The 24,498-nt window shown below is 44.2% G+C and overlaps 2 protein-coding genes across 2 annotated transcripts in view; one reads left to right on the top strand and one right to left on the bottom strand.

Annotated features, from left to right (window-relative positions):
- The window catches only part of Gtf3c4 (general transcription factor IIIC subunit 4), a 29,304-nt gene extending 22,877 nt beyond the window's left edge, over window positions 1-6,427 (bottom strand). The window contains exon 1 of the mRNA XM_005346182.2: window positions 6,004-6,427. Within this exon, the coding sequence (XP_005346239.1) occupies window positions 6,004-6,348 (345 nt within the window). The 5' untranslated portion in view covers window positions 6,349-6,427. The remainder of the gene's footprint in view (window positions 1-6,003) is intronic.
- A 175-nt stretch (window positions 6,428-6,602) lies between these two features.
- Ddx31 (DEAD-box helicase 31) overlaps window positions 6,603-24,498 on the top strand; it is a 71,654-nt gene continuing 53,758 nt past the window's right edge. The window contains exons 1-8 of the mRNA XM_013355143.2: window positions 6,603-7,007; window positions 11,504-11,760; window positions 11,863-11,938; window positions 12,698-12,741; window positions 14,460-14,530; window positions 15,303-15,367; window positions 22,308-22,352; window positions 23,847-23,888. Of these exons, the coding sequence (XP_013210597.1) occupies window positions 6,930-7,007; window positions 11,504-11,760; window positions 11,863-11,938; window positions 12,698-12,741; window positions 14,460-14,530; window positions 15,303-15,367; window positions 22,308-22,352; window positions 23,847-23,888 (678 nt within the window). The 5' untranslated portion in view covers window positions 6,603-6,929. The remainder of the gene's footprint in view (window positions 7,008-11,503; window positions 11,761-11,862; window positions 11,939-12,697; window positions 12,742-14,459; window positions 14,531-15,302; window positions 15,368-22,307; window positions 22,353-23,846; window positions 23,889-24,498) is intronic.

The raw sequence follows: 24,498 nt of genomic DNA, 5'->3' as shown, positions 1-24,498 counted from the left end.
TTCCACCCACCACTTTTCCTGGCTCCTTTACCTAACTTGCTCCTGCTCACATATCCTACCAGGTTTAGTCCTATGAGGGCTCAGGTCATTCTAGCTTTGCTTCATCCACACACCCCCTCCACGTCTAGGTCTGTAACACATGTCAAGTGCTCAGCCAAATGATGAAAGCTCTGAAGAAAATTTTAAATTGATAGTAAATATAGAGGAAGTTGTAAATGACTAAAATTATAGCCAGGAAGGCTAAAGCAAAAAAACCAACCAACCAACCAACCAACCAACCAAACAAACAAACCCCAAAAAACAAAACATAGGTTGAGCTAAAGATACTTTCACTATACTGAAAGGAAGAAGAACTTCATCTACTGTTTTCAGAAACACAAATAAAAGGCAAAGTGTACTGGTACACATCTGTAGTCACAACATTTGGGACACAAAGTTAGTAGTATTACCCCAGCAAGCTTCAGGCCAGTCAGGGATGTGGCCAGCCGAAGAAACCAAAGGAGAAAAGTAAAGTAAAAAACAAAACAAAAAAAACAACAGCAACAACAAAAACTTTCCATTTTGATTTTAGTGTCAAAAACAAAGGAGAAAAGTAAACAAACAAAAAAATCCTTTCTATTTTAATTTTAGTGCCAACTTTTTAAAGAAACTTGGAAATGGAAGGGTAGGACATAATTAAAAGGGAATTCAAGTCCTTTTTAATATATGGATTTAATAAAAGTGACTTGATGTAAGTTACCAAGCACTGAGGCTAAACTCTAGAACACAGGCAGAACTTGGAAAATAATCACTAAGAAGCAGTGCCTACTTCCCAGCAAAGTTTAAGGAACTATTTTAAAAGATCTTTCAAATGTTAAGTGTATATAAGCTGTTAAGTCTAATTAATGACAAAATTCCTCAACGTATCAGCAGTGAACAGTACTCGAGATAGCAACAGAGCTGGGGATATGGCTCAGTCAGTAGAGTTTGCCCCACAAGCACAAAGAAACCAAATTTAAATCCAGAACTCATGCCAAAAGTTAGGTATAGCACGATGAACTTGGTGAGGCAGAGGTAGATTTCTAGAGCTCACGAGGCAACTTCCTAGAAAAGATGTCTACGGAGAGTTAAGTTTTGGAAATGCCCAATATTACTCACTAGCCCTCCTAGAAGTAATGGGAGCATATAAAATGCCTCGGCCAGGGAGCCACTGTAAAAACACGCTTAACCTAGGCAAACTTCTTTTTAAAGTAAAACCTTGCAGGTTTTGAAACAGAACCGAAGCCAAAATATCCTAATTTTATGGCATTTAGAGACAGAGGACAACACTGATCCTGACCAGCAGGGTAATTTTTAACACAAAATTAAATTCAAGTTTTTTTAGTTGATTCCATCTCCCTTCCCAACTCTTTCCATCACAAAAACCAGTTAGGAAATTTAAACAAGTACTTAGATGTCTAATAACCTAACCACTTGAAAGCTGAGTTTCCATACGCTGCCAAGAGCCCATCACTCAATCATGCACTCCTGAATTTGAAGCTGACCGCTACCCATATAAAAGTTGACACAAGAAGCCCCATCTGAACCTTTAAGAATCAAGGAGCTACCTGAAGACAGAGAATGTGTGATTTCCAAACACAGACAACAGTCATTTTGCATAGCAAGCACAAATAAGCAACTGATACACAATAAGACTAGCTCATAGAGAGCGTTAGGATTTGGAACTGTATCAGTATCTAATGGGAAAAACTTAGACTTATTCTTTTTAAGACTTAATTTTTTATGTGTATGAGTGTTTGCCTACATGTATGTATTTGTACTATATGTGCATGCCTGGTGCCCACAGGCCAGAAGAGGGTGTAAAATCCTCTAGAACTGAAACTGCAGATGGTTGTTAACCTGTCCAATGTGGGCTGGGAACTGAACCCAGGTCCTTAGCAAAAGCAGCAAAAAGCTCTTAACTGTTGAGCTATCTTACCAGTCCTGTGACTTATTCTTAAGTTACATTTTCTTGCTTTTAATTATTTTTATTATTCAATTTTTTATCATATAATTTCAACCTCCAAGACAGAAACTTACAAATAGCTGATACAGTTTGAGCTGTGATCTAACAGAATTATAGAGCAACAGCTTCAAAAGCTGTTTAGTGTTTAGTTCTTTAGCTGTGCTACATATCTGTAGCACATTTGAGTAGAAGCAATAGCTAGTTGGACAACACTGAATAGATTTAAATCTCTAGGGACCATCACTATGTAGGGCACAGAAGAACTGACAGACTTCTTTATATTCATACTGCAACAATGAAGACCTCTTCATGTAAACTCTATCAATTAGAGGGCTATATAAAGACTTTCTGCTATTTAAACAGTGTGGCAAATGCCAAATGTAGCAATATTTCAGTCAAGTTATCAGAATGTATGCTTACTAAACTAACGCAGACTTTCCTTCATGCCTATATATTCCTATCTTGCACACTACCATGTACTCAATGCCAGACATTAAGTGATAATGTTCTATTATGGTGGGTTTTTTTCCGAGACAAGGTTTCTCTGTAGCTTTGGAGCCTGTCCCGGAACTAGCTCTTGTAGATCAGGCTGGTCTTGAACTCACAGAGATCCGCCTGCCTCTGCCTCCTGAGTGTGAGTGCTGGGATTAAAGAAGTGTGCCACCACCACCTGTCCTATTATGTTCTATGCATGGATTAAACTTAAGTCTCCATAAAGCCTAAACAAGGCAAACTTTACTATTTCTGTTTTATAGATGGGTCTATCTTGTGCCAAAACCCAGTGTCTGTCTTCTGTCTGTCTCTTTCTCTCTCGCTTGTTTTCTTTTTTTGAGACCAGTTTTTCTGTGTAACAGTCTTGGCTGTCCTGTAACTCTGTAACTCACTCTGTAGACTAGGCTGGCCTTGACCTTACAGAGATCAGCCTGCCTCTGCCTCCTGAGTGCTGAGATTAAAGTGCCCTTAATCTGTGTTGGAGCCCACAAGACCATACAGTAAATTACAGCTGACAGATTCATAAAGGCAGATCCATAAGTGTATAACTTATGGTGCAACCTGTTTCTAGAGCTGTGGGAACACTTTTGGAAAAGTGGCTGTCATATCTTGAGTGGAAATATTGTGAAGGAAGCCATGCTTCTTCCCTTTGAAAAGAGATTCATTCCCAAAATACCTCAGCAGTGTGACTTCTGCATGGCAAAGGGTGACCTTGCTCCATTTCCCCACATCATGAGGCCTTGGAGCAATGACGTCCACTCTTTGTTCTATGTAGGCCCATATTTCTGTGTGGCCCAAGAGCCCAGTCTGAGCTGATCTTGTAACTCTGCAGACAAGCTGTCCCTGTTTAACAGTAGCCAGGATGTGCTGCTCCTAGTTTCTTTTTTTTTTTTTTTTTTTTTTTTTTTTTTTTTTGGTTTTTTGAGACAGGGTTTCTCTGTAGCTTTGGAGCCTGTCCTGGAGTCCTGTAATCCTAGTTTCTTTTGTTATAAATGTGGATTACCTGAGAAGAGATGTTGGCTGAAGCTGATGATTTAAGAGTTAAGAGGTTTGGTGCTTCCTCCCTTTGTAATTTGGAGGATGTCTTATAGAGATGCTAATTCATGGCCGACCTGACTGCTAGCATACAGGTAGCTGTGGTCGTGACTTGAGCCCAGGCACCTGGTTGCCTAGGAGACACCCTAATGTGTTTTTCTGCTCAATTGATGTGATGACATATAAGGTGTTTGGATAACAAACGAGAGATCTTTGGTTTCCATGATGACCGTGTAAGCTGCGTCGGTTTATTCCTCGCGACTCCATTCCAGTCCAGTTAGGGAATCTGTGTTGGACCCACACAGGCCCCAACAGTTCTAACAGTCAAATTTACATAGTCAATCCCACAAAGTTACCTGCTAACAGAGCACATAGGAATTTCTTTTTTTTTTCTTGGATTTTCGAGACAGGGTTTCTCTGTGGCTTTGGAGCCTGTCCTGGAACTAGCTCTGTAGACCAGGCTGGTCTTGAACTCACAGAGATCCATCTGCCTCGGCCTCCCAAGTGCTGGGATTAAAGGCGTGTGCCACCACCGCCTGGCTGCATATAGGAATTTCTATAGAAGATAGGCACTGAGCAGGAAGGCAGCATGCCCTGCCTTTGCTGCCTTTGCTAACAAATCTGGGCATCCCCAAAACTGGTTATCACCAAAGAGATTAGATAAGGAGAATGGGTGAAACAGGATCCAGGGATATTTAGAAACTTTAGCTAACAGTTTGGAATGTCAGGTACTTCCCCTTGAATGCTGGCTCTTTCCTGGGTCAGGCCACCTGTTCCAGACTGAGGCTGGTACTCAAAACCCCAATAGCACTGCTTGGCTAAAGCCTAGTCTCTTCTCCTCAGCCCAGCAATTATTTCTTTACCTCTAGCTCAGGCAGCCTCACACCCCTGAACTATACCCTCATAAAACTGAAACAGCACTCAAGAAACGTCTTCAACTAACCTTCCTAGTTCCTACTGGTAGTATCATTTTAAGAAATACCTCAACTTCAGGTAATCCATCAATACTAAAGCAACAGCTACACACACATGGCTTAAAGATCTATCTATGTGCTTGAGTTAGACGCCTTACTTGTCACCTGGGTAGGCTTTATGAGTTTTTTTTGGAGGGGTGGGGTTCTCGAGATAGGGTTTCTCTATGAAATAGTCCTGGCTGTCCTGGAACTCACTCTGTAGACCAGGCTGGCCTTGAACTAACAGAGGTCTGCCTGCCTCTGTCTCCCGAGTACTGGGATTAAGAAGATTTTACACATGGCTCAGTCAGTCAAATTGATTACCTAATTCAATCTGTAAAACCCTAATCCCAGGTAGGCTTATCAAGACCAAAATGCTATTTTTTTTAAAAAAAGGATATTATCCAATTCAACACTGTGTTTGAAACTTGAATTAAGCATGCTGAAAAGCACTCATGAGGGCTACTCAAAGTGTACCTATGACTAATAGCCCAGATTTGGAATGGCTGTCTACAAGAGTGTGGAAAAACTTTCCTTTCAAATAAACATAGTGCCACGTGGGTGAACAGCCTTATAGCACTCCTTGCTTTTTGACTAGATTGTCTGTTCATAACCTGAAAGGATGTAAGTTCCTTGAGGACTGTTCTCTACCCTGGTTTATCCCAGCACCTCGGTAGGCACTCACTCTGACAGATTACATACTACATATACACATACAGGAAATCAGAGTAAGCTTTTATATTACTAGACTACAAAAAGGAACGACATCACTCACTACTTTAAAATACACCATGTCTGGAAAAACGGTGACATCAACACAAAACTTTAGAAACTCGAAAGTTCAGGGACAAACTTGGGTTTGATGTTGAAGGCACTAAATTTACAGAGACCTTGGACTTGGAAGTCTACGCTGGATGTTCCCTGAGGTTTTATTTTTCGTTCCACTTTCAAAGATCGAGATACAAACCCCTATTTACCCGTCTACCCAGGGAGACACAAGGACCATTCACAATTAAATCGCCAAACAGGTAAGACCACGAAATAGACCAGTTTTTCTTCTCGAAGAAAAAGTGGCGCGAGAGAAGGGCGCACGCAACACAGTATATATATATAAAAAAAAAAAAAACAAAAAAAAAAACAAAGCCAACCTAGGGCCTCGGGGAGTTGGCCCCAGACAATAGGAGCGACGGTAGAGGTAGGTCCGGAGCTGGGGAAGCGGGGGGTGGAGTCTCAGACAGCACCCGGGCAATCGCGAACTGGGCTAGCTGCAGAAAAGGAGGGACGGATGACAGAACCGGTGTCGTGTGTGTGTGAGAACCACCGTGTATTGATGCGGGGGGAGGGGGAGTCTAGTAACAGTGCAGCAGCTTGCAAGGCTTTGCAGAGCTGGGGCGATGTTGGTCCCTTGATTGCAAAGAGTTGGATGTGCAGGGAATCCCGGGGCCAGGTGCAGGCCAGGCTCCCCTCGGGATCGGTGACGCGTCCGCGGGAGCCCCGCAGGCGCCGGGGCCGAGCTCGAGCCGTGGCGGGTTAACTTACTTTGAGTAGGCAGCTGTTGAGGGGTGCGGGCACCGAGGTGCGGTGGATCACCAGGTCCTGGCCCGGGTTGTGCACGTCGCAGATAAGCTCCAGCACGGCGATGCTGCGGGCCGTGGACACCGACACGCGGTGGTCCTCCGACCAGGCCAGTGGCTCCAAACCGCTCACCGCGTACTGCAGCTTCACGGCCGGCTCCCGCCGAGTCACCATGAGGCGGAACGCGGCGCTGGGCCCGGGGGCCGCTTCGGTCGTCGGCTCCTTCCCGCCCCCTTCGCCCTCCTCCTCGGGGGACGGCGTGGGCTCTTCAGCCGTGGGCCCCACACGGGCCTGATCCGCCTCACTCATCTTGCTCGGGGCGCAGAGGTCGGGTTCCCGGGTGCACAGAACCCTCGCCACCGTCCCCCCCCACCCCGGTCGCCCCCAGCACCACGGCGCCACCCCCAGCACCCTCCGCGGCCGTTTACTCCCCTCAGGTCCCGAGCGCCACCGAGCCAGAAAGGACCCCGCCGTTGCTAAGCAACGTCACCCTGCTAGGTGGCCGCGGAGCTGCCTGTCTGGAAAGTGCGCTCCGGGAGGGTTGACCCGCGCCGCGCCTGCGGTTGAGAGGAAAAGGTGGGAAATCCCTTTGCTAGACACTGGGTGCCAGGCTCAACTAAGAACCCAAGAAAGAGTGAGTCTCGTGTGGGTGACTGAGATGCTAAGACCAGCGTGGCGACTGAGGGAGACCCCGCCAAGTGGGCGGCACGCTGCCTCTTCCGGTTTCTGAGGCATTCGGGGCTTCTTGGCTCCGGCCGGTGTGCGTGCTGCCGCGGTTCCCAGACCCGGAAGGGGCGGCGGCGGCGGCGGCCGGGCAGTAGCTGAGAAGTAGCTCACCATCCACGTGCTGCTCGGGCTTCTGTCTCGGCCCGCAGCTCCGCGCCCGGGCCATGGCTACCGCCTGCAGCCCGCTCCCAGACCGGCCTCTTAGGACGTACTTCGGACGCCCCCCGGGCCAGACGAGGCGGGTAAGTTCAACCGCAGCCAGGGAGCTGTGGCGCTGATCAGATCTGGTTGAGTTCATTTTTTTTTTTTATTTTTTTTTGAGATTCGAGACAGGGTTTCTCTGTGTTAAAGTCCTGGAACTAGCTCTTGTAAACCAGGCTGGCCTCGAACTCACAGAGATCTGCCTGCCTCTGCCTCTCGAGTGCTGGGATTAAAGGCGTGCCGCACCACCGCCCGGCTCAGGTCGAGTTCTTAAGAGTATCTAGAGAGACCGGCGGGATGCTCAGAAACAGCCGGGAACCCCGCCTTAGGGGCGAGAGCCTGGAGGGCTCCTGAAACTAGCTGGAGCACTAGTTCAATGGTCTTGGGATCGGAGGCTGTAAGAACTGGTTAAGTTCCTGAGACTGACTGGTGGTCTAGTCTTTTAGGGTAAGGATTGGAAGCTGAGATGTACCCAAGCTGGAAAACAGTGCCTAAGACCACCTTGCAGATCTTAACTCCCGAGCAGTTCCTTCCGCTGTAAGCAAGGTTCAGCTCTGTTAGGAATGGGGACTGGACTCATTTCTTTTTTATTTATTTATTTTGGTTTTTCGAGACAGGGTTTCTCTATGGTTTTGGAGCCTGTCCTGGAACGAGCTCTGTAGACCAGGCTGGTCTCGAACTCACAGAGATCCGCCTGCCACTGCCTCCCGAGTGCTGGGATTAAAGGCGTGCGCCACCACCGCCCGGCTTGGACTCATTTCTTTAAAAAGCTTTTAAAGCCGAGATTTTCATCCAAGTAGCAGGGAAAGAGTATACAGTCATCATAATCTGTTGCCTAGAAAGGAGAATGGTGACTTAAAACAAACCCTGCAGGAGCAGAAAACTGGTTTTAGGGTTGCTGGTTTGTTGTCTAGAAAGTCTGTTACATAGTCTGTTGGAAAATCATACGTGATCAAAGATCAGGAACGATGTGATTGGAAGTTACACTCCCCCTCCTCCCCAGACACCTTAAAGATACTATGTAATTTCATGGAAAATTGAAGAGCAAATTGCCGGTCAGTTCAGATCCACCAGTGTTTTGAAGATAAACTTTTTTGCTCATCTAACACTCACTGCAGAGTTTCACTTTTGTTAAGAAGAGGGAGGGACCTTCCTGAGCCTAGATGCTTAGGAGTAGGGAGTCTTCAGCAAGTCATTGGTGTAGCTGAGTCTGTGTTTGAGGAGAAATACACAGACAAGCCAAGAGGGTGGGGGGGGGGAGCAGCATTTACAGTAAGATGACCTGAGCTGTCAGATGCCAGCTTTGTAACACTCTAGCCTATGACCTTGGGGGAGTTCCAAGTTTCTCCTTCCATAAATAGGAACCCTAATTTGTTTCTTAGAAAGTTGTTATAAAGCTCCAATGGGATAATAGCTGCAATAACTCTGTATATTGTCTGGCCCTTAGAGGCAGTTGCCGAGTGTCAGTAATGAAAATAAAGGCAATATTGTTGCCATTTGGGGAAGTAGATGGCTGTATCAGGTCAGCAACATTGGATCAGGGTGGTGCTGTGCCGTTTGAAGGGCCCCGTGGAGGCTGTACCTTGCTCACCTGGTACATGCAAGGCTTTTGAGTCCCATCTCCAACTATACAGAAAGAAAATTCCAAAATTTTCTTGAGTGAGCAGACTAAGCAGATTATCTGGTTTTCAATGACTTCAACTGGTGTTTCAAAGTGATTGGTCAAGAGGTAACACAGGCTGGGTGTGGTGTATATGCCTTTAATCTCAGTAGTCAAGAGGCCAAGGCCTTTGGATCTCTGAGTTCGAGACCATTCTAGTCTACGTATGAGTTCCAGGCCAGGCCAGCAAGATCCTCTCTCAAAAAAAAAGAAAAGAAAGAAAGGAAAAGACCCCCCCCCCAAAAAAAAAAGAGGAAGAAGAAAAGGTAATACAGGCCAGTGAGTCCGCTGGGTGGTAAAAGTGCTGCTGTCCAGCCTGAGGACCTGAGTTTACTCTCCAGAACCTGGTAGAGGTAGGAGGAGAGAAACAACTTTTCATAGTTGTCTTGTGGCCTTCCTGTGCTGGCCATGACGTATATGCTTTCACACACACAGCAATACAAGAGAATGCTGCAGGGATCCGTAGAGGCCTGACTGTGTCTGTGCTTCGGCCTGTGTATCTAAATTGGAGTGAAGATGTGCTGAGCAGATTTACTCATACTGGGAACTCAGGGTGGGTAACAAAAAGTACTCTGGATTTGGAAGGTCCTTCAGACAATTTAAATTGGGTTGCTCTGTCTTCATACTGAACAAAATACTTTTTTTTTCCTTAAGGATATTCTACTTATTGAAGTAATACAGTTTAAGAAAAATTAGAAGATACAACTCTGCCTAGAGTTGCCATACCCAGAAATAACTTTTAACATTTTGGTATATAGCCTTCAAAAAACCATAGCTATATTTTCTGACCAAATAGGATATAGTTAGTTAGGCATCTCAGATTTATTTTCATGGAAGAGCATGGTACATTCTGGAATTTAGGGAAGACTGGCCAAAGGTAGAGGTGAATCTAAAGCTGAGAAGATGGGAAGAGGTTGTACTCTGGAGGCTTCCTAGATCTCTTTCTGCAGATTTTTTAGTGTTAGCTTCACAGCGGTGGAGAGCCTGCTCCAGTTCACTCCAAAACTTATTTTGTTTGTTTATGACAGGGTCTTAACTCTGTAGCCTTGTGACCTGGAACTCACTTTGTAGCCCAGCAGCAGGCCCCCTGCCTTAGTCACATGAGTTACATGTATAAGCCACCGTGCTGGCTTCTGATACTTGCTTGTAGAGAGACCTTGACTTTCCTTCTGTAAAGGGTGAGTAGGATGCTGTGGTTGTAAAGTCTGTGTACCACCTGGTATGTTTAGTCCAAAGAAGGGGAAAGGAAAGGTGTGTAAAGGAGGCGGTAAGCTTGCTCCGTTTGGCTGCAACAGCATTCTTCAGACTGGTCCATGGATGCTTCAGGAGGCAGGTCTTGTCTTGATTGGCGGAAAAACTTCCTGAACCTGAGATTGACCTGTAGCCGAATAAGTTGAATCCTGAGGTAGAGAAGGGTTATGGCCAGAGGCTGCTGGGCCAGCTCAGGAAACCTGTGGTAGGGTGACCTTCAGGCCTTTGAAACTGTCAGGTGAGGTGTGCGAATCCCATGCTCTCTGACAAATGGCTTCATTTTTCTTTAACCTGAAAATTCATAAACTTGGGAACTTTGCAAAAACAAATTTTAAGATGAAGTAGGCTAGTGTTCACTTTATTACTATTCAGTACTTGAAATTGTATTTATTGAATTCCTTAAAGGAATTCTTAAGTTGCCAGGAAAAGAGACTTGTCCTTTTTCATTGGTAGGTTGGTTTGAAACTGACAGTCTTGGTGAAACAAGACAGTGTGTAAGCTGTTCTTCACTTTTTCAAGTGAAGAAGAAAATATATTCTAAAACTCAGAATTAGAAGTACCAGCTATTATATATATTTGTGCAGACTTTTCTTCCGAAAAGGCCAAAGAAAATAGAAGAATCTGATGTTTCTGATAGGGCAGTGGTTCTCAACCTTCCTAGTGCTGTGACCTTTTAATGCAGGTTCTCATGTTATGGTGACCCCCTAACCATAAAATTGTTTTTATTGCTACTTCATAGCTGTAATTTTGCTACTGTTATGAATCATAATGCAGATATCCAGTATGCAGGATATCTGACCCCTGTGAAAGGGTTCGTCGACCTGGGGTTGAGAACCACTGATCTAGGGAGAGTTTGGGCACCATGCATTAATTATATCCGTGTTGTGAGAATAAGCAACAGGCAAGAAGTGCCTAATGATGTATGTCTATGATCAGCAGTCAGGCAGGGGCTCCGAAGGCGAGGAGGGTTGGGAACAATATGATGGAAGTGATGGATGGAGCAGCACTCTCATTTGGAGTGGGGACGGCAAGTAGGAACTGACTCCAGACCATCTGAGTTGGAGCAGCTTGAAAGGAAAGGATGACAGATCCAAGCCCTAGGGAAGAACAGTAATGACAGTTTCCGCTTCCTGGGCATGAGCAAGGATTCAACATCCCATTCACCTCTCTAGTCTCTTCTTAACAGAAAAAAGCATATTTTGTTTCCCTGTGTGCCTCTGTTCTCACACAAAAAACAGACTCCGAGGGGTGTGGTTTGACTTAGTAAGCCTGCCTACTTCACAAGGTAGGTTCTTGCTTCCCTTAGAACAGACTGAATTGGTTAATGTCAGCTGGCAGAACACCTCTCTCTCCCGATTCCCACTCTCATCTTGGATGACTTAACGGTTTAGGTGGATGGAGGTCTTGCAGATGAATGGACTGAGATTGTGTGTCTCTCCCCTCCCCCCCCCATTTCAGATGAAGCCAAAGAATCTGGTTGTAAACCCTAAACTGATGGTTGGCATATGGGGCGTAATGATCTCTGCAGGAAGAGATACATTCTGTGGGCAGTCAGGCTTCACTCTGAAGATTGTCTTCATGGACTAATGCACCTCTTCTTGATCTTTCCTTTTGGAAACAACGCAGCAAGCAGAGGCTACCAAAAGAAAGCACCAAGTGTCCAGTGATGCTCCACCAACAAAACGGAGGAACGAAGAAATATCCTCTCTTTCAGCCAAGAAAACCAGTGATAAAGAAACTCCAAGAACATTTAAGGGGAGTGCACACAAATTGTTTCCTCCAAAGAAGTACTTGGACAGTACAGGCAATGGAAGGCAAGAGAAGCCATGCATCAAGACTTCATCGCTGTTTAAAAACAATCCTGAGATCCCAGAACTCCACAGGTGTGTTTTGCGGTGCATGTGTGCCTTGGGTGTGAGCAGTCTCGGATGCCGCCTTTCCTTTGGCACCTTGGCACTGATACACACTTTGTCTTTCCTCTGCAGAGCTGTAGTAAAGCAGGCTCGAGAGCAAGTGTTCTCTCCAGAAGCTTTCCAGGAGCTGAACCTCCACCCACACCTAGTAAGTATCCCACCCTGCTCTGCAGGTTGCTGTGATCTGTGTCTTATTCAGTCTGTTTCTGCTCTTGACTACCCGAGTGAACTCCCCAGTTATTTTTAAGAAATGCTGACTTTCCTTACCCAATTTAGTTTCTGTGCTGGACTTCATTTATTGGGCTTAAAGTAGCTTTCTAATTACTGGTAGATGCGGTAAAACTGGTAGCAGATGTCTCTGTGGCCTTGGGAAGGGTGCTGAGCTGGCTGCTTACTGTCAAGGAACATGCACATTTTTGGAGGATGAAGGCAGAAAAGGCTGCTTAAATTGCATTTTCTACTAGCAAATAGATCTTTCTTTCCCTTTTTGTTTAATACCATGAGTGAGTTTTCTAGTTACTGTGAAAAAGGAGAGAAAAATACAAGCTTGTCAGCTGGGTACAATTGACCTCTTCTTTCTGGTAGGCTGTGTGGGATTGCATCTCAGCCTGAGTGTTAATGGGTGCATGGGGCTGGGTGATGAGTTAGTCATGAGGGTTGTCTTAATGCATTGCCGATTTGTAATAGCATCCTAATTCTACAAACTAGGAACCCAGCTAGATGAACCTGAAATCCTCCAGACCCTGGAGGGTAGAGGGCAGAACTACCCTAAAGGTGAAAATACTGGGTTACTGGAATTTCATTTGATCACAAATTCAAGTGCTGTTGTCACTCAGCATTTTGTCTTTATGTCATTGAATATATTTGCATTAAATTGATAAATTCTTATTTTCCTATTCCCTTTTAGATTTCTACAATAAATACAGTCTTAAAAATGTCAAGTATGACCAGGTAAGAGGCTGAGGTGATCTTTGATTTTTTTTTTTTTTTATTCTTTTAGGGTTTTGTGAGTATAACCAGACAAAAATCTAAATTGTCCATGGAGTGCAGAGCACATTTGTGTCTTGGTGCTGGGAATAGCACAACTGCTAAAGGGCTTGACATAGCACTTAGCCTATGGGTCTCCCCTCCTGCTTGCAGGAATACCAGGTTTCTTTCTATTTCTACACTCAGCTCCCTACCACAAAACAACAGGTTTAAGATATCTGCTGTCAGGGCATCTCTGAAAATTACTTGTGCCAAAAATACAGTATTTGATCATGTTATTTCTTAGCAGTAAAAATAAGGTCAGCCAAAAACTGGGAGTAAATATTTGCTTGGGTAGAGTGGGGTACTGAAAAGATAATCTAAATGCTTGCTGATTGGAGACACTTGTTAAAGAGAAATTCAGAATTAAAGTTTAAACAGTGAGCTGTATAGTCATAATTGACTTTGCATAAGTAAAAAACAAGAATACAAAGGGGTAAAGAACCATCGGCTTTTTCCATTTTGTTTTGTTTTGTTTTTTTTGTTTTTGGTTTTTCGAGACAGGGTTTCTTTGTAGCTTTGGAGCCTGTCCTGGAACTCCCTTGGTAGACCAGGCTGGCCTCGAACTCACAGAGATCCGCCTGCCTCTGCCTCCCGAGTGCTGGGATTAAAGGCGTGCGCCACCACCACCCGGCTCCATTTTGTTTTGCTTTTATTTTTGAGACAGTTTCTGTCGTGGCCCGTGAGGGTCCAACATAAATTCCCTAATTCCTTAACCCGGCTGGACCGGAGTCACGAGGAAAAGAACTGACACAGCTTACACCATCATCATGGAAAAGGCCAGATCTCTCGTTTATTGTCCAAACATTTTATATACCCACACCAAATTGAGCGGGGAGGGGGGAAAACACATTACGCCATCACCTAGGCAACCAGGTACCTGGGCTTGAGTCACGTCCACATCTAGCAGTCAGGTAGGCCCTGAATTAGCATCTCTATAAGACATCCTTCCTAATTACGAAAGGAAGGAAGCACCAAATATCTGAACTCTTAAGTCATCAGCTTCAGTCAAACATCTCTTCTCAGGTAATCCACATTTTAACAAAAGAAGCTAGGAGCAGGCATCCTGGCTTTCGTTAAGGGCAGAGACAGCTTGTCTGCAGAGCTAGGTAATCAGCTCGGACCCGGCTAATGGCTTTTATGCCATATCGAAATATGGGCCCACAAGTTTCATAGCCCAGCTCAATTGGCCTCAAACTTATTTTTCTTTTGCCTCAGATTCCCTAATGCTAGAATTAAAGGCATATGCATCCTGCCTGGTTTGGTTTGCCTGTTGACTCAGCCAAATTTTAATGAGTTCCCTGTCCATTTTGGGATTGGGATTTAATATACGTGTTGACAGTGTTCTCGATATATGTGACAGTTTTTCGGAAGAAGCTGTGGCCTGCGGCTTCTTCCCCACTTTCAGCCAAGTTCCAGGAGTTTAAAAGATTCATTCTGATCACCACAATGTTCTTAGCACACACACACTCTCTCTCTCTCTCTCTCTCTCTCTCTCTCTCTCTCTATGAAGTAACTTTGGGCAATAAGTAGGTAGAGCCAAACACAGGGTATTGTATGTCAAGTAACCTGTGTATCTGCCTGCATTGATGACTAAGCCATGTGGTAAAGAAGAGGTGTGTTCTCTCTTTTGGGTGCCCCAGTGTTCAGAAGCAGAGTATCCCAGTGCTGCTGGAAGGCAGAGATGCCCTTGTGCGGTCCCAGACGGGCTCAGGTCAGTTGCTGTTTACCCTGCCCCTTATCCCGAGACACCTAGCCCACGATCATGTGCTAGGAAGGTGTCTGTGATGGTAGAGTCTATTTTGTCTTGTCTGGGGAGGGTGGCCATGCTTGTTTTTGATGGGAGGCTCAAAGCTGTTATAGCTGAAGGAAGGTGGTGATGCTGCTGTGGTCAGTAGTGATGAGGGAATTTTCATAGTTGAGTTCTGCTGCTTCCCCTGTGATTGCTGACATAGCAGCCAGTATTCTTCACTCTGGATGAAGTGACTGTTTATGGCCTAAAAGCAGTTCTGGCCTGAGCACAGTCAATGTCAGGAATAGACACACCACTTTCTGCCTAGTCAGGTCTTCTGACCCACTTTTGCCTTCTTGACAGCTCAGCCATGTTGAGGAGAAGCCCACAGCTTCCTTTAATCTTTCTCTATCTTCAGAGGCTGAGTTGGGTTCAATTTGGCACACCATCACCACAGAAGCCATTTAGCTGAGGGAGAACCTCAGAGCAGCCATTTCTTAGCTTCCACAGACGACTTTCAGGCTGCGCTTTTGTCTAATTTGAGAAACATCAATACCTCTTCCCTTGTTGATGACCTAATGAGCTGAAACGTTAAGGTTTTTTGAAGTTCTAAATTACAAAGCCAAGTTAGGAGTCATGGCAGACAGATAAAGTGCCTCTTGGATGTAGAGCAGTTTACCTTCTCCCAGATTTGCCATTTTTACAGAAAGCAGAGCCTGTTTGCATCCTCACTGATGCCTCTCTCTTTTAAAAGGGAAAACTCTTGCCTATTGCATCCCTGTGGTCCAATCTCTTCAAGCACTGACATCAAAAATACAGGTGAGCAGAACATGTGTTTCTTCTCTGTGGTCTGTTGTGCCCATGCTGCTGCCCAGCTGAACCCTAGTGGTAATACTAGGGTTGAGGTTCTGTCTGCACTTAGCATTGTTTCTCTCTTCCATCCAACTAAGTGTGAGTGTGCTGAGAGTCACAGTCACTACTGTCTGTGTGTAGGGCATGTGGGTAAAATGCCTCCAGTGTGACAGATGTGCCAAGTGCTGTCCACATGTTGCTTTCTTGACTCTCTGTCCCCTGCCCATCAAGTTGTGGGGGTTACTGTGATAAAGTGGTGTAGGCAAGTAAAATAACCAAGGCCACATAGAAGTACCAATGGGCATTGATTCCCATGTCATTTCTGTGTGCTTACAAAGAGGCAGCTCTGTCATCTGAGCTGTGATTTGTGGTAAAGCTTTGTTGCTAGTTCCCTGCCCTGCTAGGGTCCTTCCCTTTGTCTTACACAGTACCCTGCATTGGACCTCCTACAGAATTACTGTTAGGAAAATACTCCAACATACTTTGGCTGGCCCCCATCCGTATATTCTTATATCCTATGTTGTATATCATGTGGAGTTAAATTATAACCTTACAGGTTCCAGTGTGTTTACTTTTGCATGAAGAGAGCTGGGCTTTCTATTTAACATGGTGATTTATCAGTACTGACTGGAAATGAGTGCCCATTAGTGGGTTTAGCAGTCAGGCTGTTACACAGCCAACATTATCTATCTAGATTTCGTTCTTAGTTGTGAAACATGGTTAATGCCTAGACCAGGATAGCTAAAAGTTGGATTGAAAAGTCCAATTGGCTGCTGTAAGCTGTGGGCACAGACTTCATCTTATAGCCCAAACTTTCTCACAGGTGGCAGTGCCGTTACTTTCACTTCTTTCACTTGAGAGACAGTGATGAGGTCCGAAATAGGGTGTTGTGTGAGTGCACACTGACAGAGGTCTTGCTTCAGACCTAACTGATCAGAATGCAGTAGGTTGCTGTTACATGTAGAGTGAATTATTGGGTAAATTACTGAATCAGTAAATAAGAGAAGATAAGTGAGGAGCTGTGATAGCCAGCACTTAGCAAACTGTTACTGTCATGGATCCTCCAGAGGCTGAAGTGGGTAGTTGACAGTAAGATGAGAAATGGTATCTCTCTGTGGCCTTCAAGGGTCCATACAGGGACTTCTGAATGGATGGGAAAGAATAACTAACAGGAAGCCCCAGTGGCTGCTCTCTCTAGACAGTCTTCAGAAGGACATGGTACTGTATAGTTTGTTTTTGTTGTCACTGTTGTTGTTTACCTAAAATGAATTTAATCTAAAGGAAACAAAACCAATTAAGGATGCTTGTTGAAAATTCCTGCCTGGCAGTCTTTGAGAGTGTTAGGGCATAAAAGAAAATTACTGAAGAATTTTCACAGAGCATGACAAAGGAAGCATGGTGGTGACACACGTGGGGATCCAGGGTGAACAGAGTTAGTTACAAAACTTGTTCGTTTTTAATTTTTTTGTAAAAGCCTGAGCTTTTAAAATGAATAGGTTAAAATGTGTTTAAAAGTAGAGTTTCTTTATAACTTTGTAAACTTGAACAAGTGTTCCTGCTGTGTTAGGTGAAGAAGTGCAGGCTCCAGAGCTGCATACTATAACTGCCATTTCACAAATGACAGTTTGTCTGTGGTTCATAACAAACTAGAATGGCACAATTATGTGGGCCTTTTCTTTTCTGTCGTTTGAGAAAGAGTCTCATATAGCTAGACTTGAGCTCTTAATCTTCCTGCCTATGCCTTCCATGTACTGAAGTTGTGAACATGTGTCACCATGTCTTTCTCAGCAATCTTTTAATTAAATATTTTATCTAACATGTTACACACATATAATATATTTGGAGCTGGTTCCTCCTCTGTGCCCCCTACTTTTCCCTCTCAACCCCTGCCCCCCCAAATCTAATGCCCACTTAGCACTGCCTCTGTGTGTGTGCATGCATGCGTGCTGATTTGTTTTTGTCAACTTGACAAATCTAGACCTATCTGGGAAGAGCGAATCTCAGTGGAGGAATTGCCTCCATCAGATTAGCCTGGAGGCAAGTCTATGGGGGTGTTGTCTTGATTAGTAATGACATGGTGGACCCAGCCCACTGTGTGTTGCCATCCCTAGGCAGGTGGTCCTGGGTGATATAAGAAAGCAGGCTGAACAAACCATGAGGAACAATCCAGTAAGCAACATTTCTCTGCCTGGAGGCATCAACTCCTGCCTCCAGGTTCCTCCCTTGACTTCACTTCATGATGGAATGTAAACTAACTTAAGTCTTGGTTTTGGTTGATGTTTTATCACAGCGGTAGAAAGGAAACCAAGGCAACATATGTGAGTGTGGGTCAGCAAATTGTTTTTCTCTGAAGTAGATAAGGGAAGAATTCTATTTTCTAAGGATAAATGACTTCCATTAAGAACTTTATGGAGAGCTGATTCATGTACGGTGAGTGCATAGCCTTGTCCCTAACATACAATCAGAGGAGAATGAATGTAACTTGTTGATGTTTGTGGCCAGATCTCACCCTTAAGATTCTAGGCTAATTTTCTGCTAGAGGTTTTTGAGTGTTTGTTTTTTCTTTATATCAAGTTGCAGCAGTTGACAGTATTTGAGCTGGAGTGAATCTTAGAGTTGCAGCCCAGCACTCCTAGAGTTGACTGAGAGCAAGAGATGAGATGACATACACATCTGGCAGGTGGAGTTTCTGCTCAAACCTTGGCCTGAGTGGTGGTTTTATTTTTATTTCAAATGCTTGGACTGAGCCCAGGGCCTGCACATGTTCAATTTATTCTCTGTATAACTGGGTAGGTCCTTTTGTGCCTTTGTTTCCAGGTTATGTCAAGACAGAGTGAACTGCTCATGTAAAATGTTGAGACCTAGCATTTGGAGTTGGTCACTAAATATTAGCTGTTAACATCAATACTGTAATATGGCCATTTCAAACGACGATTAGATCTGCTTTTATATTCGGAAGTAGTAAAAACAGGTGTGTGGTTGTATATTTGCTCAGGATCACTAAGACCAAAGATTGAAATGTCCTGTAAAAATGGTTTTCCAAGGTGGGCATGGTGGTGCACTCTTTTTTTGTTTTTCGAGACAGGGCTTATCTGTATAGCCTGTCCTGGCACTTGCTCTGGAGACCCAGCTGGCCTCGAACTCACAGAGATCCACCTGCCTTGCCTCCCAAGTGCTGGGATTAAAGGTGTGTACCACCATCACCTGGCTGGGTTGTTTGTTTTTTGTTTTTGAGACAGAGTTTCTTTGTGAAACAGTCCTGGCTGACCTGGAACTCACTCTGTAGACCAAGCCAGGTGATGGTAGCACACACCTTTAATCCCAGTACTTGGGAGGCAGGCAGGTCTCTGCGTTTGAGCCTAGAGTCTACAGAGCAAGTTCCAGGACAGCCAGAACTGTTACAGAGAGAACCCCTGTTTAAAACAAACAAATAAATAACCACATAACAAACAAAATGGTTTTCCAAACTGAACGTGGTGATGCATGCCTGTACTTCTGGAGGATGGTGTCTAAAAAACACCTTGACCTATACAATCAAGACCCTATCTCAAAAGGAAAGAAAGAAAGAAAGAAAGAAAGAAAGAAAGAAAGAAAGAAAGAAAGAAAGAAAAAGAAGTTTTTATACGTTCCAATTTGAAGATTTGTACATTTCATTGTATGTGCATGGGTGTTTTTGTCTGCATGTATGTTTTTTCAAAATGCTTGGTCCTGTAGAGTTCAGAAGAGAGTATCAGATCCTTAGAACTAGAATCACAGTGACCCAACCTCATGTGGACAAGTATATGTGTGCAGGTGTGTGTGTGTCTATGTCTGCAAGAGCAGCAAGCCTCATAACTGCTGCGCCATCTATCCCCTGTAAGCATCAATTTAATTCAGTTTTTCTATTGTATTCAGTATAACCCTTGTAATTCATCATGAAATGATGTGACCTGGAAGCTGTAAGCAGCTAGTCCTGGACCCTGGCCTGTTCCCAGCCTAGGGGCTGGCGTGGAGTAGGCATCTTCAGTATTTGCTCTCTCCCAGTTATTTTGGCTTTGTCTCTGATTTTTTAACATCACATCCATCTTGCTTCATGTATTCATGCCCTGTGAGGAATTGATGTTTCTTTCTTCTTGTCTGTGTAGTAACACCTTTTGAAATGTCAGAATCTCCTATCGTCACACGGTGGCACATTAATCCTTTGTACTAGCATGTTTACTGTTCCTTGCTGGGGCTCCAGTGCAGTCTCACAAAGTTGGTGTTGAGTATAGACTACTTGGGTTTGAATTCTAAATCCTCCTCTCCTGAGTAAATGTTTCCAATGCAGAACATGAACGCCAGACTCTAATTGGATTTGCTGCTGAGCCCATCCTTCACTCTCACAAGTTGCTCCCTCATGCTCTCTGAGCCCTTGAAGAGAGAGGCACCATTGACACAGTACCTTCTTTACATTGCTTTGGATTTTTATTGTTGTTTAGATACAGTATGTCTGAAAATTTAAGATAGTCAAAGAATTCCAAGTTTCTATTGGGTGAAAACAAAGCCTCACCTCCAGATTCTTAGGATACCTCCTGAAGCAGGGTGTCTCTTTCAAAGAACAGCCTGTTGCATCTGTCAAACAGGACTGCACACTTCCTTTTTGCCTTTTTATGTGGAGTCATTTGTTTCTGTCTTGTACTAAGCACACATATGTTTATATGTGATGTCATTTGCCTTTTTGATACAGGGTATGGTCCACGCCACCCTCACTCAGTCCTCCTGGAATTGTAGTTCTGTGCTTGTCATGCCTTGGGTGGTTTCTCACTGTGCCGCATTGACCTGCCCTGGTTGTTTGTTTGTATTGCTGCTTTATGGCAGGGTCTCTTGTAGTTCTGATCCCTGCTCCTCCTTCTGCCTCCCATTATGTGTCATAAATACTGGGCCATGCCTATATCGGCGAGTGGCATTTATACATTATGTTCAGAAGACAGCAGTTAAAATTCTGGACGTCTGTGAAATGTTCTTCAGCTTCTTTGCACACATGTGTACATATAGGAATACCCGGAAGTTTTGTTTTAATAGGTAATGCCAAAGTTGATCTGTTAGGGGCTTTTACCAGTGTGTGCCCACTAGCAGTATGGTTTTTGGTTGGCCATGCCCAGTTGGCCGTCAGCTGTATTTGTCTTTCTGTATTTGATTCTACTCCAGCCCCAGTTGCTCTTAGGACTTCTCTGTGTCAGTGCTACTGTGACTGCACGGCTTCCGGTTACTGCAGAGATGAAGGGGGGAGGTATGTGCACAGCTTCCAGTTACTGCGTGGGGGTCAGGTGGGGGGTTGATGCACAGCGTCCAGTTACAGCATGGGGGATGTGCTCCCACAGTATCAAAGTGGCTTCTGCACTTTTAAAGATACTTGGAATTGTCTGTGTGCAGCTCTGCTACCTACATTCTACATTTGTTAGGACTTCATTATAGACATTAACTCATTCAGAGAGCAGTCACATGATAGTGAATCTTCACTAAGGAGAGGGTTCATTTTTCCTCTAAAAAATATGGCCTTCACATGTGTTTTAATTGTTCTTCATATAGATTCTAATTTTTTGCTTTTTGTTTTCTGTTTTGTTTTAGTTTTGTTTTTTTGAGATAGGGTTTCTCTGTGTTTCTGGAACTACTCTGAAGACCAGGCTGTCCTCAAACTCAGAGATCTGCAAGCCTCTGCCTCCAGAGTGCTGGGATTAAAGGCATGTACCTCTACCACCTGGCCACATTTTCTAATTTTTTATATTGGAAGGCCATTGAAGTTTGGTTGGTTTTCCTTTATTTCTTATTTAATTTTTTTTTTACTTGAGATAGGGTCATGATATGTAATCCTGGAGGGCTTGGAATTCCCTCTCGCTTGCTGCACTGCTCTGGCTTCCTGAACACTGTGAGTGAATGTAGATGTATGCTGCCGCACCTGACCTGCTTCTTGTTGCTTTTGGAGACAGAATCTTGCTATGTAGCCCTGGCTGACCTGGAACTCACTATAGTGACCACACTGGCTTCAAACAGAGATTTGCCTGCCTTTGCCTCCCAAGTGCTAAATTTAAAGGTGTGTGCCACCACGCCTCACTTGGCTTTTGTTTTTTGTTTTTGTTTTTTCAAGACAAGGTTTCTCTTCGTTGCTTTGGAGCAAGTCCTGGAACTAGCTCTTATTGACCAGGTTGGCCTTGAATTTGCAGAGATCTACCTGCCTCTGCCTCCCAAGTGTTAGGATTAAAAGCATGCACCACCACTGCCCTGCTTGGCTTTTTTTTTTTTAGTGTATATTTTATCTGCATATATGCTTGTGTGTTACATGCATGGCATTGTCTATAGAGTCCAGAAGAGAGTCTTAGATCCCCTGGAACTAGAGTTACAGACAGTTGTGAACCGTTACGTAGGTGCTGGGAACTGAGTCCTGCTCCTCTGCTCCACTGAGTTATCTGTCCAGCCCCCACTGGCTATTGATTTTTATATTTTGCAATCAGCTACTTGACTCAAATACCTTATTGATTCTGTTATAGTTTCTCCCATATAAGATAAAATGACATCATCTCTTGTGATTATATTTTTTTCCATTTTCCAGTTCTATACATATTTCTTCCTATTTGTTTGAATGGGGCAGCACTGTTGGCACATTAGTCTGTCACTGTAGGTGTAGTGGGTATTTTTGTCTCCTTTTCTTCCATAGAAATGTTTCTGATGTTTTTAGCTGGCCACCCACAAGTTTCATCTGTCTCAGTCTGACATTCATTGGTCCTCCTCATGGAATTAATCTTTCTCTCTCTTTTCTCCCTCCCTCTTTCCCTCCCTCCTTCCTTTGAGGAAGGATCTCATAAAGCTCAAGCTGGCATCAAACTAAAAAGCTTGACTCTCTTACCTCAGCCTGTACCTGACATTCTCATTGACATTTTTTTTCTATCAACAGCGCAGTGATGGCCCCTATGCTTTGATCCTAGTGCCCACCAGAGAGGTAAGCAACTTGCTTGTAGGGTGAGGTTTGTGTGTGCACTTGTGAGGGCCTGTTGACTTGAAGTGCTTTCTCTACTTCCCTGCTAAACAAGCTGCTGCACATACTTGCTTTCCTTCCATTTCTTTCTGGGAACCATTGTGCTGATTTCTGTTAAGGGGGGAGGTTTATTTGCTATTTGAAAATAATGAGCTAGGCATAAGAAAACATGTCTTCATTGTCAAAAAAAAAATGTAATGATACTTAAGTTAATGACCTTTCAAAAGGAATTTCAAGAATTTGAGACAGGCTTTTTCTGTGTAGCCTTGGTTGTTCTGGAACTCACTCTTTAGACCAGTCTCACCTCGAACTCACAGAGATCTGCCTGCCTCCCCAGTGCTGGGATTAAAGGTGGGGTCTACCACTGCTTGGGGAAGAATTGCATTTTTAAACTTTAAATATAAGAAAATAATTAAAAACATTTGGATATAAAACTCAACCTTTTTTTTTTATTTAATGAAGCTACTGTTAATTCTCTCCTCTATGAACATTAAGTAGAAATCACCTCTGTCAGAGCTGCAAAATGTGTTCACAGGGGCAACTTCAGATGACTCCATTGAAAACTTTCAGGAAAATGGAAATTTCCAGACAGCTTTCCCTCCCTATCTAGATTTTTATTTTATATTTTTAGTGTTTTGCCTGTGAACCACATGTGTGCAGAGCCCACAAGGCCAGAAGAGTGTGTCAGATCCCTGAAACTTAAGTTAGAGATGATTTTGAGCCTCTATGTGAGTGCTGGGAACTGAACCTGGGTCCTCTGCAAGAGCAGCCAGTTCTCTTATCTGTTGAGCCCTCTCTCCAGCCCCCTGGTCAGCCTTTCTTCCAGCCTGCTCTGTCTGTCTCTGTTCTGTCCCAGGAAGGAGCAGGCACAGGGAGATGTTTCTAGTAGCACACCTGTTGCTTCCCTAGACCACCACCCACACTAGACATGTGGTGGAACAACACAGAACCTTGGATGAAATTCAGTAGGGGCTGTTTTGATGGTGTTTAAATGATTGTCACCTACATTAATTTCCCTTGGCCTATATTCATTGGGTTTACTGGTTTTGTTTTGTAAATGTAGAAGTGACCACCTCTATTTTCAGATAGCCTGCTGTAGCCTTAGGACATGGCTAAGTTCCCTGAGTGCTGGTCAGGCCACTGCTGTCCTATCCTTGAACTTTTCTGTGTGACACGTTGGGAATTTGAGCCAGCAGAGGGAGCACAAAACACCATTTTTTGTATGTCTAGGAAATATATGTGATGTCTTCACTCTCATTCCCTAAACTGACAGATTCCAAAGCCTGTTTAAGAAGAGAGTATTTCCAGGATGGATTTTCTGTGGAGGATTACTTGTCCTAAGCCTTGAGGTGTAGAATTGCATCAGTTGTAAATTGATCAGTTTAGATTGTCTTTTCTTAAAAAGTGTGAAAAGGAAGCAAGGGCCGTGCTCACTGTCTCCAACTTTTAACATTACAGCTGGCTCTGCAAAGCTTCGACACTGTCCAGAAGCTGCTCAGGGTAAGATAAGCCGTGAGGCTGTGTTGTCTTCCTTTCTGACATTGTGAGAAGAGCCATGTGGCATAGTCTGAACAGTCCAACAGTCTAAGTTGTCAGGACTTGAGAAAGTCTCCTGATTCATCTGTCAATGTGTCTCTGGCTTCCCTAAGGGCAGTTTCCAGGTTTCTCTGTACAGCCTTGGCTGTCCTGAAACTGACTTTATAGACCAGGCTGTCCTCGAACTCAGAGACTCTGCCTCCTGAGTGCTGGGGCTTAAGGTGTGTACCACAACCGCCCATCTAATAACTTTTGCTAGTAGTTGCTACAAGTTAAGTGTTATTGTTGGCTCACTTTACTTGAAATGACTTAAAGGCCCAGCCCAGGGAAAGCAGCAAAACTCTGTAAGAGCATTCAGGAGAGAGAAGACAGCAGAGCCAAGGTTCAGCTCCCACAAAAGTTGTCCAGGAGTCTATATTTCCTATCTGTGATCTAATAGTGAGTGGGGAGTGTATTGCTTAGGTTTTTATTCCCCACCCCGCCTGCACAACAGTGAAATATATTTTCTATTTGGACACCATTAGAAAAAGCGGGGTTGGAGGGAGCACTTGGACTATTTCACAAGCTCACGGTT

The sequence above is a fragment of the Microtus ochrogaster genome, chromosome 4, assembly GCF_000317375.1.
Source record: "Microtus ochrogaster isolate Prairie Vole_2 chromosome 4, MicOch1.0, whole genome shotgun sequence".
Lineage (NCBI taxonomy): Eukaryota > Metazoa > Chordata > Mammalia > Rodentia > Cricetidae > Microtus > Microtus ochrogaster.
The sequence above is the reverse complement of the archived record's forward strand: the minus strand, read 5'-3'. Positions and strand labels throughout refer to the sequence as shown.